This window comes from Micropterus salmoides, unplaced genomic scaffold (assembly GCF_014851395.1).
Source record: "Micropterus salmoides isolate LMB-PRFRI ecotype aquatic unplaced genomic scaffold, ASM1485139v1 Ms_hic_scaffold_14, whole genome shotgun sequence".
In the NCBI taxonomy this organism is placed as follows: domain Eukaryota; kingdom Metazoa; phylum Chordata; class Actinopteri; order Centrarchiformes; family Centrarchidae; genus Micropterus; species Micropterus salmoides.
In genome coordinates, this window is record NW_024040485.1 from 8,364,271 (window position 1) to 8,379,399 (window position 15,129).

The 15,129-nt window shown below is 39.0% G+C and overlaps 1 protein-coding gene across 1 annotated transcript in view; it reads left to right on the forward strand.

Moving 5' to 3' along the window:
- ak5 (adenylate kinase 5) overlaps window positions 1–15,129 on the forward strand; it is a 78,898-nt gene that overhangs the window by 34,058 nt on the left and 29,711 nt on the right. Inside the window, exons 7-8 of the mRNA XM_038719213.1 lie at window positions 669–759; window positions 4,999–5,072. Coding sequence (XP_038575141.1) covers window positions 669–759; window positions 4,999–5,072 — 165 coding nt within the window. The remainder of the gene's footprint in view (window positions 1–668; window positions 760–4,998; window positions 5,073–15,129) is intronic.

A 15,129-nucleotide genomic window follows, 5' to 3' on the forward strand; every position in this document is an offset into this window, starting at 1 on the left:
ACTCCCACAGCTGACATTCATTCATGTCTTTGTTTAGTTTCCATGTCGATTAGAAACACTGCTGAGAATCACACACCTGAAGGAGAGACAGCAGGAAACAGTTACAGCAACTATCTCCAATATTTTTTTGATCCGTTTTTCGGTATGCAGAAGGACGCCTTTCAGCTGGTTGGCATCAGATCCTGATGAGAGCGGAGGGACGGCCACAGAGCACAGATTGGGGAGGAGGAGAAGTCTGCTTCAATCAGCTTCTTGTTCACTCCCAAAGCAGATTCTTCACGGTCAATTTGCAAATACTGTACGTGCAAAGGAAGCCAGCCAGCATCAAAATAATCTGAAAGAGACTAATTGACATAGAAGGGAGGCTAATTTATCTAGTGTTATTAAAGCTTCCGGTGTGTATTGAATACAAACTAACCTGAGTGTGTGGCTCCCAGCGTTGTTTCTTATATTTGACCTTATAATAAGTCTCAATGTGGATGTCACGGTAGCTTAACAGACTGAGCGTGTCCGTTGTGCTTGTGATGATGTAGGTTCAGGTCATGACTTTTGTGTACGACTTGCATCTGTCATTTCTGTCAAGCTCTTCCGCCAGCTGTCTCCAAACAAAATTTAAGGCCAGAGAATCAAAGATTGAGGTGTCCCCCCCCCCCCCCCTCTTCTTTTAGTTGGATGCTGACCGAGATGAGGAGGAGGTGTTCTGTGACATCAGCATGACTTTGGACAACAAGATGTTTCCGTCCAAAGAGCCTGCAGCTGGTGAGATGAACTTTTTTTTTTAAACAGTCAGACAACGCAAGAGATGTTTAATGGACAGACACGTTTAAAAACTGCTAAACTAGATCTTTATCTCCAGTACATTTTTTTAAAATAACTTTATTTCAGATTTAGATTAATTTTTTAAAAAATCAACAATTAGATTATGATGTTGTCATATAGGTTAAAATAAGATAACTTGATTTTTGACTATTGAGAAAGTAATTAAAAGTAGCCCTAATGTTACTAGCTGCAACATTATAGTGATGTACACATTAAGGCCATTCTGCATAATAAGGACTTTTACTTTTTGTACATTAAGTATATATTTATGCTAATACTTTTGTACTTTTACTTAAAGAGTCATTTATTTTTAAACCTGGGCCCCATTCTTTTACATATGTTGCAGCCTAATTGACTAATGGGTACAAAAAGTTTTGGAATTGGTACATTACACCGCTCAGGCGGCAGCCATGAAACAGGCTGCAATGACTGCAACGTTATGGAAAAGATCCCTACAGAGATCTACCTTTTTGTTAAACAGTAAGATGAATTATTGACTCATGTTTCTATCGTCCAACTCACATCTCATACTTGTGTGTATGGTTAAACAAAAAGGATTGTACTCATACTCGTACTCAATCAAATGGTTCCCAAGGAAGGGTTTTTTAAGGCCAATTCATCACAAATACAAAAATCTTTATGTTAGACTGGGGTCCGTGTGTGTGTGTGTGTGTGTGTGTGTGTGTGTGTGTGTGTGTGTGTGTGTGTGTGTATGTTTATAGTGTAGTAAAAAGCCTTCTTTACAGTAGCTGTGGGCCAAATGATGAAATGCGATGCAATAGAGCTGCATCAAAATACCAACAGTAACAGTAAAGAAAATCCTCGGGGGTTGTATTGGAGCTACTGATGCATGTGTACAGTGTAGAAAGGCTTCTCCAAGGAGAGAGACCAAGAGAAAACACACCACCCACCAGCTCCCTGGTTACAACAAGGGTTGGCATGGCAACCAGGGAAGCGGGGTTAGCCATGCTCTGTGAGAAATCAGTCAGGTGGTGTGATGGAGACTATATGTATAATGTAAAACCTGATCATCTGCTTGTGTGCCAGACAGATGCACATTCCTGACCTTAAGTAAATTTACTGAATGTCGGTTTAAAAGATATGATCAGTCGGCACAGATCATAAATGAAATTTTTTTACCGCAGGCACAGAATTTAGCTGGTTTTGTTTGCAAAGCAATCATTATTTTTTATCATAATAAAAAGTGTAGGTGTAACCTGTAACTGTTCCAACACAGCACAGAAATCCCACGTCTCTTGTTGCAAAGCAAAGGCTGCTTGCCGCCTCACACTGTTTCCACTGCTTTAATGTAGCACATTTTGGGACAACAAAGTGACTCCATCTCAGGGAGTCTGTTGGAAAAGGAATGTTTAATACCTTTACTTTGTAGTTCTTGGTTGTATGTATAGGCCGATGATACTGGAGCCAGCAGCTGGTAAGAGGGGAAACAGCTAGCCTGGCTCTGTCCAAAGGTAACAAAATCAGCCTGTCAGCACCTCTAAAGCTCACTAATTAACATAAAACACGAACAGTTTGGAGCAGATTTGCCACAACAGATTCACTCAGGAGGAAACCGAGGTTCGTGTCAGGAGATGCAGAATCACCATGAGAGGACATATGGCACCTCAAAATAGTTCAGGAGGAGGAAATATGTTCAGAGGCAGTGTCAGTTTGGTGGCGTTACACTAAGTGAGCAGCCAAAGAGAAGTAGGGATAGTTTGGATGTGGCATCATTATTACATGACATTTCACCCACAAATGAAATCAGTTTGTCAGCTTCTTTCTGGAATCTGTACATCAGATGATAAATGCAGGCACATAATATGACTTACGTAGCTGTCAAGTAGCGCAAGCCAATTTTGATGTCAGGGATCACTGGGAATGTGAGCCTGACACTTCCGCTGCACTTATCCTCGCATTTGAGCGCAGTCTGCATCATAACAGGACACTGAAATACCAAACAGAGGCAGGTGTACTTGAGTTGCTCAAAGACTACATGAAAATCTCAAAAACAGATCCTCAGAAAAATGAGATATGCTTAAGCTGTCATTAAGCAATAGAGAAATGATCACATCCCACTAATGTTGATGCTAATGCTGATTTCTACTAAACAATCATGTATAAAAATTTCATTATATTTTTCTCAAGAGAATATAGTAGTCTTTTCCTTACTTCGGGCATGATCAACTAAAAGAGCTTCCCATCAAGAATCCAATTACATACGGCAGTTATGTAGCTGCCCTTCTGTGTACATTTGTCAAGATGTTCTTCTGTATATGTTTTAATGGAGCCTCACAATAGATGTTCCACCCAGGAATAAAAAGAAACATCCTGAGTGCAGTCTAATTTGAAAGGACCACTAAAAGGTCTATTTTTGCATCATGAAACTCTTAAATAGGCATCGGAAAAACTGAGTCACGTGTGCAATCTCTAGCTTCAACCTTACATCCTGCCAGAGATCAAGTGATTTCTAAATTGCATCAATCAGCTGATATAGAAAAGTATAAGGAAAAGCAACAGGAAACAAAACAAACAAGTCGAACTTGCAAAATAGACTGGCAGTAGAGTAAAGGTAAACTCTTAAGAGAAATTGCCTCCTAGTCCATCTGCTGCTTCTAGTGCCACATTTTTACCAGGAGTGGAGTGGATGATTATTGCAGCAGCACATAGACCAAAGCGAAGTTCTGCTGACGACTGCAGCCTCAGAAACCAGCAAAACAAAGATGTCCACACCGTCAAACCTCAGCCCCTCGCTTTCCAAAGGCGAGATGCACTCTGACATGCTGCTGACTCTTGTGAAGTGATCTGCAGAGCTGAGACACAGGACAGGTTTTTGTTGTTAGCAATTTTTTTTGGTGAATCTAGTGCATCCTGGTGCTTTTTAACATAATACATTCAAAGAAATTCACAGCTGCTGTCTCTCTGGAATCTGCCTGAACGTTTGAAGCTGCGTCTTCACAGAATCTAACCCAGTTTTCTGCTCTGGCCTGCAAGAAAAAGAAATTGCTGAGGGGAAGTGTTATTCACGACCCATTTCCACTGAGGAAGTGGATGAAGATGCTATGTGAATAGATCACAGCATCACACTCGGCAGGTTTCTGACGACAGTTTCAGTTCAGGTTCAAATGTTTGGGGTCAAAATTAACCTCAATTCATGGGTATTTTATTTGCAGTGTGTTGCTCAGACAGAATAGTGCAGATGTGCAGCTGCGTGTTTACAACTGGAGGTTTGTTGTGGTACTGTGTGCTGTAGAGATGTACAAGATTAAATGAGCTCTAATGTAAAGAGATAATAAAATATATACAGTAAATCTATCCAGGCATAATGCAACCCGCCTTTTGCCCGATGTCAGCTGGGATTGGTTCCAGCCCCCCGCCACCCTGTACGCAGGATAATCGGTTGACGATGGATTGATGGATGGAAATGTTGTGGTAAAACACCTTAAACAATAATTTGATAATGTGATCATACATCTGCCTTCTACAAGCAAGGGGATTGGAGGACAACCATAAGACGTGGCCTCGGACAACATACAGTAGCATATTTAGGTAGATATCACTGTAAACTAAAAATATTTGGGGTTTGGACTGTTGATCATAAAAACAACCACGACAAATTGTGTGACATGTTTTACACTTTAGATAAGACAATTTATTGAAAAAATTAATAGATTCATCTATATTGAATGACTGGAATAATTATGGCATCCCTTTGGCTTAGTTGTTAAGAGGCCGACCATCCAGCTAGGGACATTCATTTTATTTTCCTCTTACTCGTTTCATGTTATCTCTCCGCTGTCACCGTCCAGTAAAGGCATGAAAAGGTCCTAAAGGTGATTCATTAAATCAGTGTTAAAATTGAAATAATCACTAGTTGCAGTCTTAAGAATTTGATTGTAACATGGACATGTGTCACATAAAAAAAACTAGAGACTGATGAAATGTGGCACTCATGAAGGCAGCAACTCAACTGCCTGGAAGACAAATGATCAATGGTGCATGAGTGAAACTGTTAAAATGTAGAACACACATTTATTTATTCTAGATAACAGTCTTTATTTAAACAGTTAAAAATTATACTTGAGTATAACAACTACCTGGGCGCCCCCATGAAAAATTAGCAGAATCTCTGGCCCCCATTCACAGAGTTTGATGATTGTTCTGTTTTTCTGTCTTCAGGGCCCAGTGAGCTGGATCTCAGCCTGCTGGGTGAAACGAGCAGCCTCGCAGATGTTGCTTGCAAGTACGATGAGGTAAGGCGATGATTCATTTATACTTATTGAATGTGGAAGGTGGTTTTGACATGTTTTGAAATCTGCAGAAGTGTTATATGTTGTCTTGAAATACTGAGCAGCAATGAAATACAAATCGTAGCAAATTGGCAAAGTTCAAAGAACAAATCTAGTTAAAGAACATCTCTGATCAAAGAATGTGCAAACAAGACCTGTATTAAGGTTTGATACCAAGCACTGTTAATTAAGGTAAGAGTCAGACAACCTGGGGTGATTTTCCTATCAAGCACAACTACTAAAGCAGAGGAATACAATTAGTAGTTTCTTACTATAATGTCACTACATTAATTAAGTTTGATTCCAACAGCAGCAACTTTATCTATCAATCTTCAGCAGCCTTTAGCAACACAATGAAGCTATAAACTCACTCCGTGTAATGCATTCAAGATAAGAGAGTGAGGTAAATGTCAAACATCTAAATGCTGTCCTCAGTATTCTTCGTAAAAACCTCATTTGAGCTTTGTCATCTGACATCTGAGGTAACTTAATACCAATATCGTCCTTTCACATTGATGTTTTTATGCTATTACAGTATACATTTTTGAATCACCCCCACTAACAAGCTAAAGCCCTCTTATCCCCCATTTTTCTACATCCTCCGCTTTCACTCTCTTCGTTCTTTTATTTGCCAAACATAAGTGACAGTTTGCAAATGATCTTTTTAAAAATGGCTACTGCTGAACTCATTTTCAAAGGCCGGATGATTCAGCGAAGCACATGTCCAGAGATGAAGATTATTGTTGTGTAATGCCTGGCGAGGTTGCAGACGAGTATCATTCCTCCACGCAGTCCTGGTGCTGCAGTGAAGCATAACCCTGACCCTCTGTCTCGTTTCCCATCCTCCGAGTGTCTGGAAACAAATGGCTCCACTCTCTCTGCCACCTTCTCTTCGTTTTTTGCACGCTCCTCTTCCACTTAATTTTTCTGCCCTGAATTCACACTTTTGAGCTGCTCGTGGCAATTTTCTTTGAGAGGTTTAATATCCAAAGCTGGCCCTAATGTTGTTTAAGGGGCTTTTTCATGAGTCAAATCTCATTTAATGACTCCATCCCCTTTCTTCCTCTTGATTACAGTGTTGAATATCTACATACAGTCGCAGGAAAATTATGTGAATCCTTTGGAATAACCAGGATTTCTGCATTAATTGGTCATAAAATGTGATCGGATCTTCATCTAAGTCACAACAATAGACAAACACACTCTGCTTAAACTAATACCACACAAACAATTATATGTTTTCATTGAACACCAACCATATATTTCCTGTAGATGCAGATCAGACCTGAACAATGGTCAGGAGGAATTTTGGACGATTCTTCTTTACAAAACTGTTTCAGTTCAGTAATATTCTGGGGACGGCTGGTGTGAATCGCTCTCTTAATATAAACATAAAACATATAATTGTTTGTGTGAAGATCAGATCACATTTTATGATCAATTAGTGCAAACATCCTGGTAATTCCAAAGGGTTCACATACTTTTCCTGTGACTGTCTGTGTGGGGTGTTGGCTGAAACTAAATAATGATCTCATACCAGTACTTAAGATCACTATTACTCCCTGTGTAGAACTGCTCAGGATAACTACATGTCATCGTAGGAAAAGTACAGGTGTAACTAATGAAATTAATGATGATAGCTGCTTCAGTTTCATGCTGACTCATTGTAACATTGTCATTGCTTACTGGGACACTTTAACACTTACAATAACAGAGCCATCATTGATTATATTTATGAAACCTGTTTTTACTATCTATTTAGTCAAAATACATATTGTGGGTCTCCAAGGAGATGCTAAAATCTATTTAGAGAAGGGCCGTATGGGTAGCTGGAGATGCCAACTTGCACACCTGCCAAATCTCTTGATCGAATCCCGAGCGTCAAGCTGGCTGGCCCAACCCCTGATGGGAGAGGCATTCAAAAAAGCTGTAAATGTTACATGCAAACTCCTTTCAAGTATTAAAGAAATTGATACAAACATGTCTGAAATACTCTCATGCATACATCAGTGGTGGAAGACAAATTCAGATGCTTTTAGTAAAAGTACCACAGTGTAAAAATATTAGGTAAATAAAAGCCCTGAATTCAAAATTCTACTTGAGTAAAAGTACAGAAGTGTTACCAGCAAAATGTACTTAAAATTTCAAAAGGTAAAGTACTCACTATAATTTGTACACACGCATTATTATGATGTGCAGCAAGATATACAGTAGATTCAGGACTTCAGGGGCTTTCCTGTTAGTTTGTCGCAGGGCATAATGACCTAATGTAAATGCAACCTGAATTTAATCAAAAGCCCTCTTGTGAGGGTTTGAGGGGCCTTTATTTTATAGCAATGCATTATATTTAATACTATATGTTCTGTATGTAAAATAAAATAAAAAATAAAAAACTATGGCAGTTACAAATTACTTTGATTTAGTCTTGTAAAAAAATACAATATTTCCCTCTGAAATATAGTGAAGTAGAAGTATAAAGTAGCAGTATTGGGATATACTAAAGTCCAAGTACCTCAAAAAGGTAGTTAAGTACAGTCCTTGAGTAAATGTGTTACTTTCCCTTGCTGACATAAATGCAGCCTTATGTCACTTGAAAAATGGGTGGAATCAAACAAAATGGTGATATGTCCTGAGTTGTTTAACACATCTAGATCTGAATACCACGAAATGAGAGCTGAAATTCTAAATTCTTGTCTCATACTCATCTTTTGATCTTAAACCCAAATGTCTTCAGTGAACAACAAAAGCAAAGGAATTTGCCTTCCCGTTCCAATACTTTTGGAGGGGACTGTATGGGTGACATCACAGAGACTACGTCTATGTTTTACACATTCTATAGCCATGCCAGAAAAAAGTGAACTTTAAGTGAGGCTGATCGATAATTATTGAACAATGTCACCTACTCGTCATTATTCAGACACATTCAGAGACAGGATAAAGCCTGGTCTATCAGTACAATACAGTGGTAATCCTTGTACAGGAAACCACAGAGCAGATGGAGGACGAGTGCAAACAAATACCGGCAGCCTGCTCATTGAAGACAGTGATGGGCCTTCCTCTGGTGAACGGTCACACTTTTTTTGTGAAGTGGAACAAAGACGCCATGCAGCTTTGTCATGCCATATTTGTGACCTCGGATATGAGACGGAGATGGATTTAGTTAGCGTGCTGATCCACAGAAGGTGGCGGAGGAGGGGGACAGAAGGGCAGATTGGCTATTTTTGGGTCTCTTGTGTCAAAGCTCATTGACATTTTCCTCCAGTTATTTCATGCTTTTCACCACCTCTTATTCATTCCTAATGAAAGAACAACTAATGTGGATGTGCCTTGCATTTCTGCATTTTCTTCCATTTTTTTTGTATGATGGTGTATTTTTCATAGTCCCATCAATATTTGGGTAAATGTAAACAATGTAAATGTACATGTAATTTATACCAGGATGAATCTTTAAAAGATCAAAAAGACAAACATCAGATTATGGTGTCAGACTTTCAGAATCAAAGAACAAGAGCGTCGCTGTAGTCTCACTGTTTTGAAACTGTTTCCAACAGGGAGGCAGAGGAGAAATCAATCAGAGAAGAGCAGTTTCTTCAATTGCGTTACAGGAATATTACACCAAAATATCTCCAAGTAAAATGTCCAACGATGATCCCTATAGGCTCTGTCATTGATTTGTATTTTCACTTTGTCCCAAACTGTCATAATTTCCTCACATTATAACTAAATATATAACTTCCATGTCATGCCTTGACGTAGCTCCCAAGCTCTGCTGGAAGTCGTCTATTTGGTGATTTATTGCCAAAGCAACAATTTATTTGTCCTAAATTAAACATTTTGTATCTGCCTCTGAAAAAGTGATATGGTATACAACTAACCTGAGGAAATGTTTACCCCAAAGTATATAACATAGCAAACAGATAAACGCCACAGCTCCAGGCTTGTTCTCTGGATACTGTCTAAAGGCATTATGAGAAATGTAGGGGATCACTGCAGAAAAAAAAGATTAAGGATTTGTCAAATGTAAAAACTATAATGTAAGGCTTTGCATTAGCAAGTGAAAGAGCCACATAAATGATTAGTTTAAACAAACTTCCATAATCATAACATCACATCACTAATGCGATGTTGATGGATGGATGTGATGATGGATGGGTGATGGATGGATGACGGAGGATGATGATGAGCACGCTTCAGTCCACCAAAGTGTCTTCAGACTCATTTTGACAGACATGGCAGTTCGTAGTCCTGAGGTCTGAAAATAATGAGTTGAGGGACCGCAGCCACATCTTATTTGATTAGCTCACACAGGTGACTCAGTGTGATGTGAAGACGTTATTAGAAGAAATAAAGATAGCAGCAGCACAAGATGTTTCTGAAACAAACGTCATCATCCTGCTCCATTAGATGTCAGAGGGATTTTTAGCCACACAAGAGCCAGAGCACGAGACATGATGATGCGAGTCTCGACAACAATTTGGATTGTTTGCCATGAAATCTAGCACAGACATCATAATCATCAGAGGATTCATCCTAATGACTTTGCCTTCCAAAACTCCCAAAATAAGTGAAATTTAATATTTATGTCAAGCAGAAGATGAATCATGTCGGTTTTGGTCAGTGTAGGAACCTAAATGCTGTTTACTGATAAGCCATTTTAATTTATGTGTTAACAGTAATTTACATGATTGATTTATGAAGAGAGAATTGAAGGGGATATTTACAGTATTTACAGGTTCATGCAGGTAATATTTACAGTAATGCAAGGAGTTAATTGTATAATTATCTAAAATGTGAATAAAGGACTGTTACGGCCTTTTCCTTTTAACCGCATGCAGCTTTAATTCTTGGGAATACTCTCACTACAGTTTGTAACCCTTCTCTCTCCCTCTTTCTTTTCTCTCATTAATTAATCATTTTAATTTTCTGTAATTTTCCTGTGCTGATGTTTTGTTGCTAACTCAGTAAACAAATACATTTTTTGTGAGTGGTCCTGTGGATTTAATGATGTGGATTCGGACGAAGGGAGTGGATGGAGCGTCAAGCTAGGGCTTCATTCAGTGGAAACCTACATTATTAGTCAAAATACTCGCTCTGCATGGATTAATGGACTTTGGAAGGGCCTGACTCAAAACAAAGGACTGAACTAGGAAACTTCACGGTGAAACTGTCGTAACTTTCCTTGCTCTGCTACGGATCATTAACTGAAGCCACAAGGAGTGTGGTGGGTGTGTGCACCACTGTCTAAGAAAATACATAATAAAGGCCGCCGTTTGGCTGACAAAGTGGTACGCAGTGTGTGTTAAGATCACCCTACGGCTTTTTCACATTTGTACTAATTCAGTGTGGAAACTTTTGCTTGTGATGGATGAACAAGACAGTGAAAAACGGACAGTAAAAATGACTGAGAAGGCTGTAGAAGAAAACAAGTACAGACAACTTCAGGCACGCAGGTATAAGCTATCCCAGCTAACGAGCATGGTAAAGCATATTGAGCAATTAATGGAAGATGATGCAAACGCTGTGTGGACTTCAGTGGTTTGCAGGAAGAATTTTCTGATTTAAATTCTGGTTTGAGAAGATTTATGTCTGATGAAGAATTCTTGAACAATCAAAAGAATTGGTTCAATGATAAAAAAATAAGTCTTTAGTACTCTGTAGGACTTCTGTGTTCACATGGAGGAGATTAATTTTGCTCCTGGTGATAGAACTGTGCAGCTTAGTACAACATTTCTGCATTACTTCAGACAACTGTTTTCTTGACAGACAAGTGCCTAACTCAACTGGCAACAATGTCTATATCACAGAGCCACCTAGTGTTCTAGCTGACTAACATTCAGTTCTGTCCTACAACAAAGTCAATAAATGATTTCTTCTGGAAATGTGAGGAATGGATGAAAGAGGTTCGAAACACTCTGACTTGGACAATACAGCTAACATAAAGGCATTGGCCAACAAGCTCCCATACAAACTCAAAAGAAGCTTGGAGAAAGTCTGCATGCAACCTACAAGAAGAAACAAAGACAAGAGTGAAATTCAAGGATTTTGTCGAATTTGTCAACAAGCAAGTTAGATATATACTACACCTACTCTATGGAAACATACAGTAAACCACCACCAGGCCAAAAGAACCTGTGCAACAGAAACCAAAACTACAATATGCCTCCTCCCAAACTGAAAACAAATTAACAAATTCAAGATTGACAACCTACACCAAAAACACTAAATGTGTCAGTGGACGCAAACAGCAAGCCTTCTGTTTATTGGAAGGGAGAGCAACACAGTCTCACAGTCTGCAGAAAATTCAAGGCTAAGCCACACAAGGAAAAGATCGACTTCCTGCGAAGCAAAGGTCTGTGTTTTGCATATTTGAAAGAGAAAGCTCAATGTCAAGAATGCTCTCGACTGCATCCCACACACAGCAAGCAAGCATTGTGAGCAGCAGTCTGTTTCAAGTGCCCTTGTACACATGAAGGAAACTTTTGCCGTCACCGGGGCCGGTAAAGGAAAACTGCGCTCTTTCGATCATTCCAGTGTGTCTAAAAGCACAAAAGGGAACCAAGGCAATGACAACGTATGCATTTTTGGATCCAGGTAGCTCAGCTACTTTTGCAACAGAGTCATTAATAAACCAACTGAGTAGGAACAAAAACAAAGCAAAGCATCTTGTTGCAAACAATGGGGAATTAATCTATTGTTAACACCTGCATTGTAACTGCACTGGAAATCAGTAGCTTGGATGGCAAACACTTTATTGAACTTTCAGAGGTGTTTTCACAGAAAACCATCCCTGTAACCAAATGGTGGTTTTTTGCTGAAGACAGGCTTATTTTTTTCACCTGCCAAAACTTGTTTTCACCTGCCAAAAACTTTGCCGCCTGGGACACAGATGATAGGATGAAATTTTACGGAATTTAGTAGGGCTAACCCTGAAGATTTAATGCTTCAATGGCCGGAGCCTGATTCGAGTGTCAACTTCACAGTCGAAGCTTCAAAGCGAACAAGGATTATGCCATTTTAGCGATATGGCCCCACAGCACGCACGCAAAACTCTGCACAAGACCGGTGAATGGCAGGCGATCAGAGAGAAAATGGTCAACGACAAGCCAGTTTATCTGGAAATGTACAGTGTAAGTTACAGTGATACATACAGTGCAGCTATCTGGCATATTGGCGTAATACTCCCAGAAAATAAGGCAGTGTGAAAGTGGCTTTAGAAGATGAATCACCAGAAATGTTTACCCCTTCACTTGCCTCTCAGGGCTTCCGTAGAAACTGCTAAAGTTTTAAAAATTATTATGCCTCAAATTCCAAAGGGCAAACAGCTATGACATATACTGAAGAAAAAGATTTTCCTCTGTGGAGAAACCATTTAACCCCCTGACGTCCCCATTAGAACCACATTACACAGGCCATTATTTTCATGTGTCCACAAGAAACTACCCAGAGTCTCACCAGTGGTTTCCAAATTTGGTTTGGAAAAAAATACAACACACAATAGAGATTTGTCAGCCAGTAGAGGTTTAGATGTTCTGTTTCTACCAAGGTGGTACAGCAGCTATCTCTTAAATATATCTGGTTGTATCTGACTATTGTGGATGAGGCTGAATTTTAATGAGCAGGACTGCATTGAAATTACACAGTTGTTGCATCAAAGCACATTGATTTAGTTCACTGGATCAGTCAAATCTGGTCATTTAATCTGCAGTTTATCCTGCGTTGGTCAACCACTTTGGTCCGGACTTAAATATCTCAACACCTATTGCATAAAGATTGTCTCACCAGCATTTCTTCAGCAGACTTGTTTCGTGGTCTGTAGAATCACAATATTTTTGACTGTACCTGTGTCGCTGTGTCGATCACATAACCGTTACCAACATACAGTGTCAACTTCCCAGGAATTAATTTTTGTACAGTGTTTGTATACATGCCTCGTCTCCATCACGTGTAAGCAATGTGTGCTGTGCGTGTGTTTCTCTCTGTCTCTCTGAGTCATCAGACCAGTTGGTGTACCCACATGCCAAGCTGGCTCTTCGTTGGCACCCAGCACTCCCCCACACTGACTGCATTTATTTAACACTAACAGAGCTACGCTTCACTTTATTCTGTGTCTCTAATGTTCTCCTACTGTATGTAGCTGCAGCTCCACTTCACACTATCTAAATCACGGCTATTAGTTAACTCAGTTTCAGAGCAATGTGAGGTCAAGTGCTGGTAATAGATGTCATTTGTTTGCAAATGATGCAGAGCTGTTTTCTGACATTTACTGACAGTTACCTGTCTCCATACTGCAAATTGATCTGTAAAGCACAAAAACAAGTCGGTTTCTTTGGTTGGGCACAGTAAAAAAACCAGGAGAGCATTGTGTATTTCACATAGCATCAATTCAGTGAAACACATCAGCACAGTATAGAAATGTATATATTTTTAGACCATTTTTGTAATCTTGTCTTTCCTCTTTTTGTTAAGCCATTTCATTGATAATCATCTAGTACATTGTGTTATTCATGTATATATATATATATCATAATGATTTTTTTCACTTTGTTATTTGTTGAATAACTATTTTTTGTGTAAACATGTTTACCATAGCTGTATCTTGTGTCCAAAACTTAGTAAGACAGATTTATTAGTTATTATAACACTATATTTAGAAGATCTTCTTTCTTGTGTTTCAAGTATTTCACTAAACAACCAATTCTTCAAATTAAACGGCAAAACATTGTTCACGTCCTGTAGAACGACAAAGCAGTGTTTTCTGACCTGATGACATAATTTCTGTGTGTCTTCCAAAACAATAATTCTGTTTTATGATGTGACATCTTTATTGTTAGGTTTTGGCACAAAAACCACTTGGTTAGGTTTAAAGAAAGATTGTGGTTTGGGTTAAAATAAGTACTTAGTTAAGGTTAGGGGAACTTTGTCATACGGTTACAACAATAAACAGGTGGTAAAGGGATAATTGTGGTCATGCTTTAAAAAAAAATCCATTGACTGTTAGGAAACAGAAACAACAGTTTCTTACTTTGAGACCAGTGAAGCTGTTCAGTAATTTACTGAATTAAATTGGTTGAATGTGAAAAGTTGATTGTAATGTTTCCTCTCTTTATGGTTATCGATATGTTTCTTACAGTTTTTGAGATGAACTATTGTAAAAGATTAATGTAAAGTTTTGTATATGTGTATCTATGGTGATATATTGACCACGACATATCAAGACGTACCAATGTATCACTAATAACAGCCTCAGGCACCACCCTGATGAACGCACGACAGCGGTAAACTTAGGGGAATAAAGCGTGGTGTACTGGAGAAGAGTTGTGAGACGTGTTTAAGTCCAATGTTTTGTTGAACCATCCGTCTACCTTGACCTCCTCCCCACATGGACCTTACGACGACGTCACCTGACTTCCTCCTTTGATCCCGTTATAATCACTACGGTCGCTGGAGGGCTTTGACACTTCAACATAGACATATGCTTTCAACCTGGAAGTCCGATCTGGGTCAAACACTTCTAGCTATCTTTTTGTCACATGCTGATTTAATATTAAATGCCACAACAATTCAGTTGAATTACTTGGGCACAGTAGGAGAATGAGAACATTAATATGTATTTCTATCCACACTAAGCTGGCATCTCATGCTGCATTTATGTGCACATTAGACATCTCAAATGTGCCGGATGTTCAGTTTTCACACATTCATTTTTTTTTTTTTGGTGGGAAGTGAAAGGAAACATGGAGGAAATTAAGCAAATAATGAATAGTTTGGACTTCTTTTTATAGCTGCTTGCCTGAGAGACAATAAATACCTAGTTTATGTTCCTAATCAGATTTTTGTAAATGTGTTGCACAATTTGAATAGTCACTACTGCCAACAAACATCATAAGGCTGGTGGTTGTCAGAATCTAGGTTTTTAAAGGAACTTTCAAGTTATACATCTTGGTGAGAAGATCAAGCACAGAAACTGATCTGTGCTCTTGACATTCCCTCTGTACTCTGTCCACAACTTGCTTGCATGACA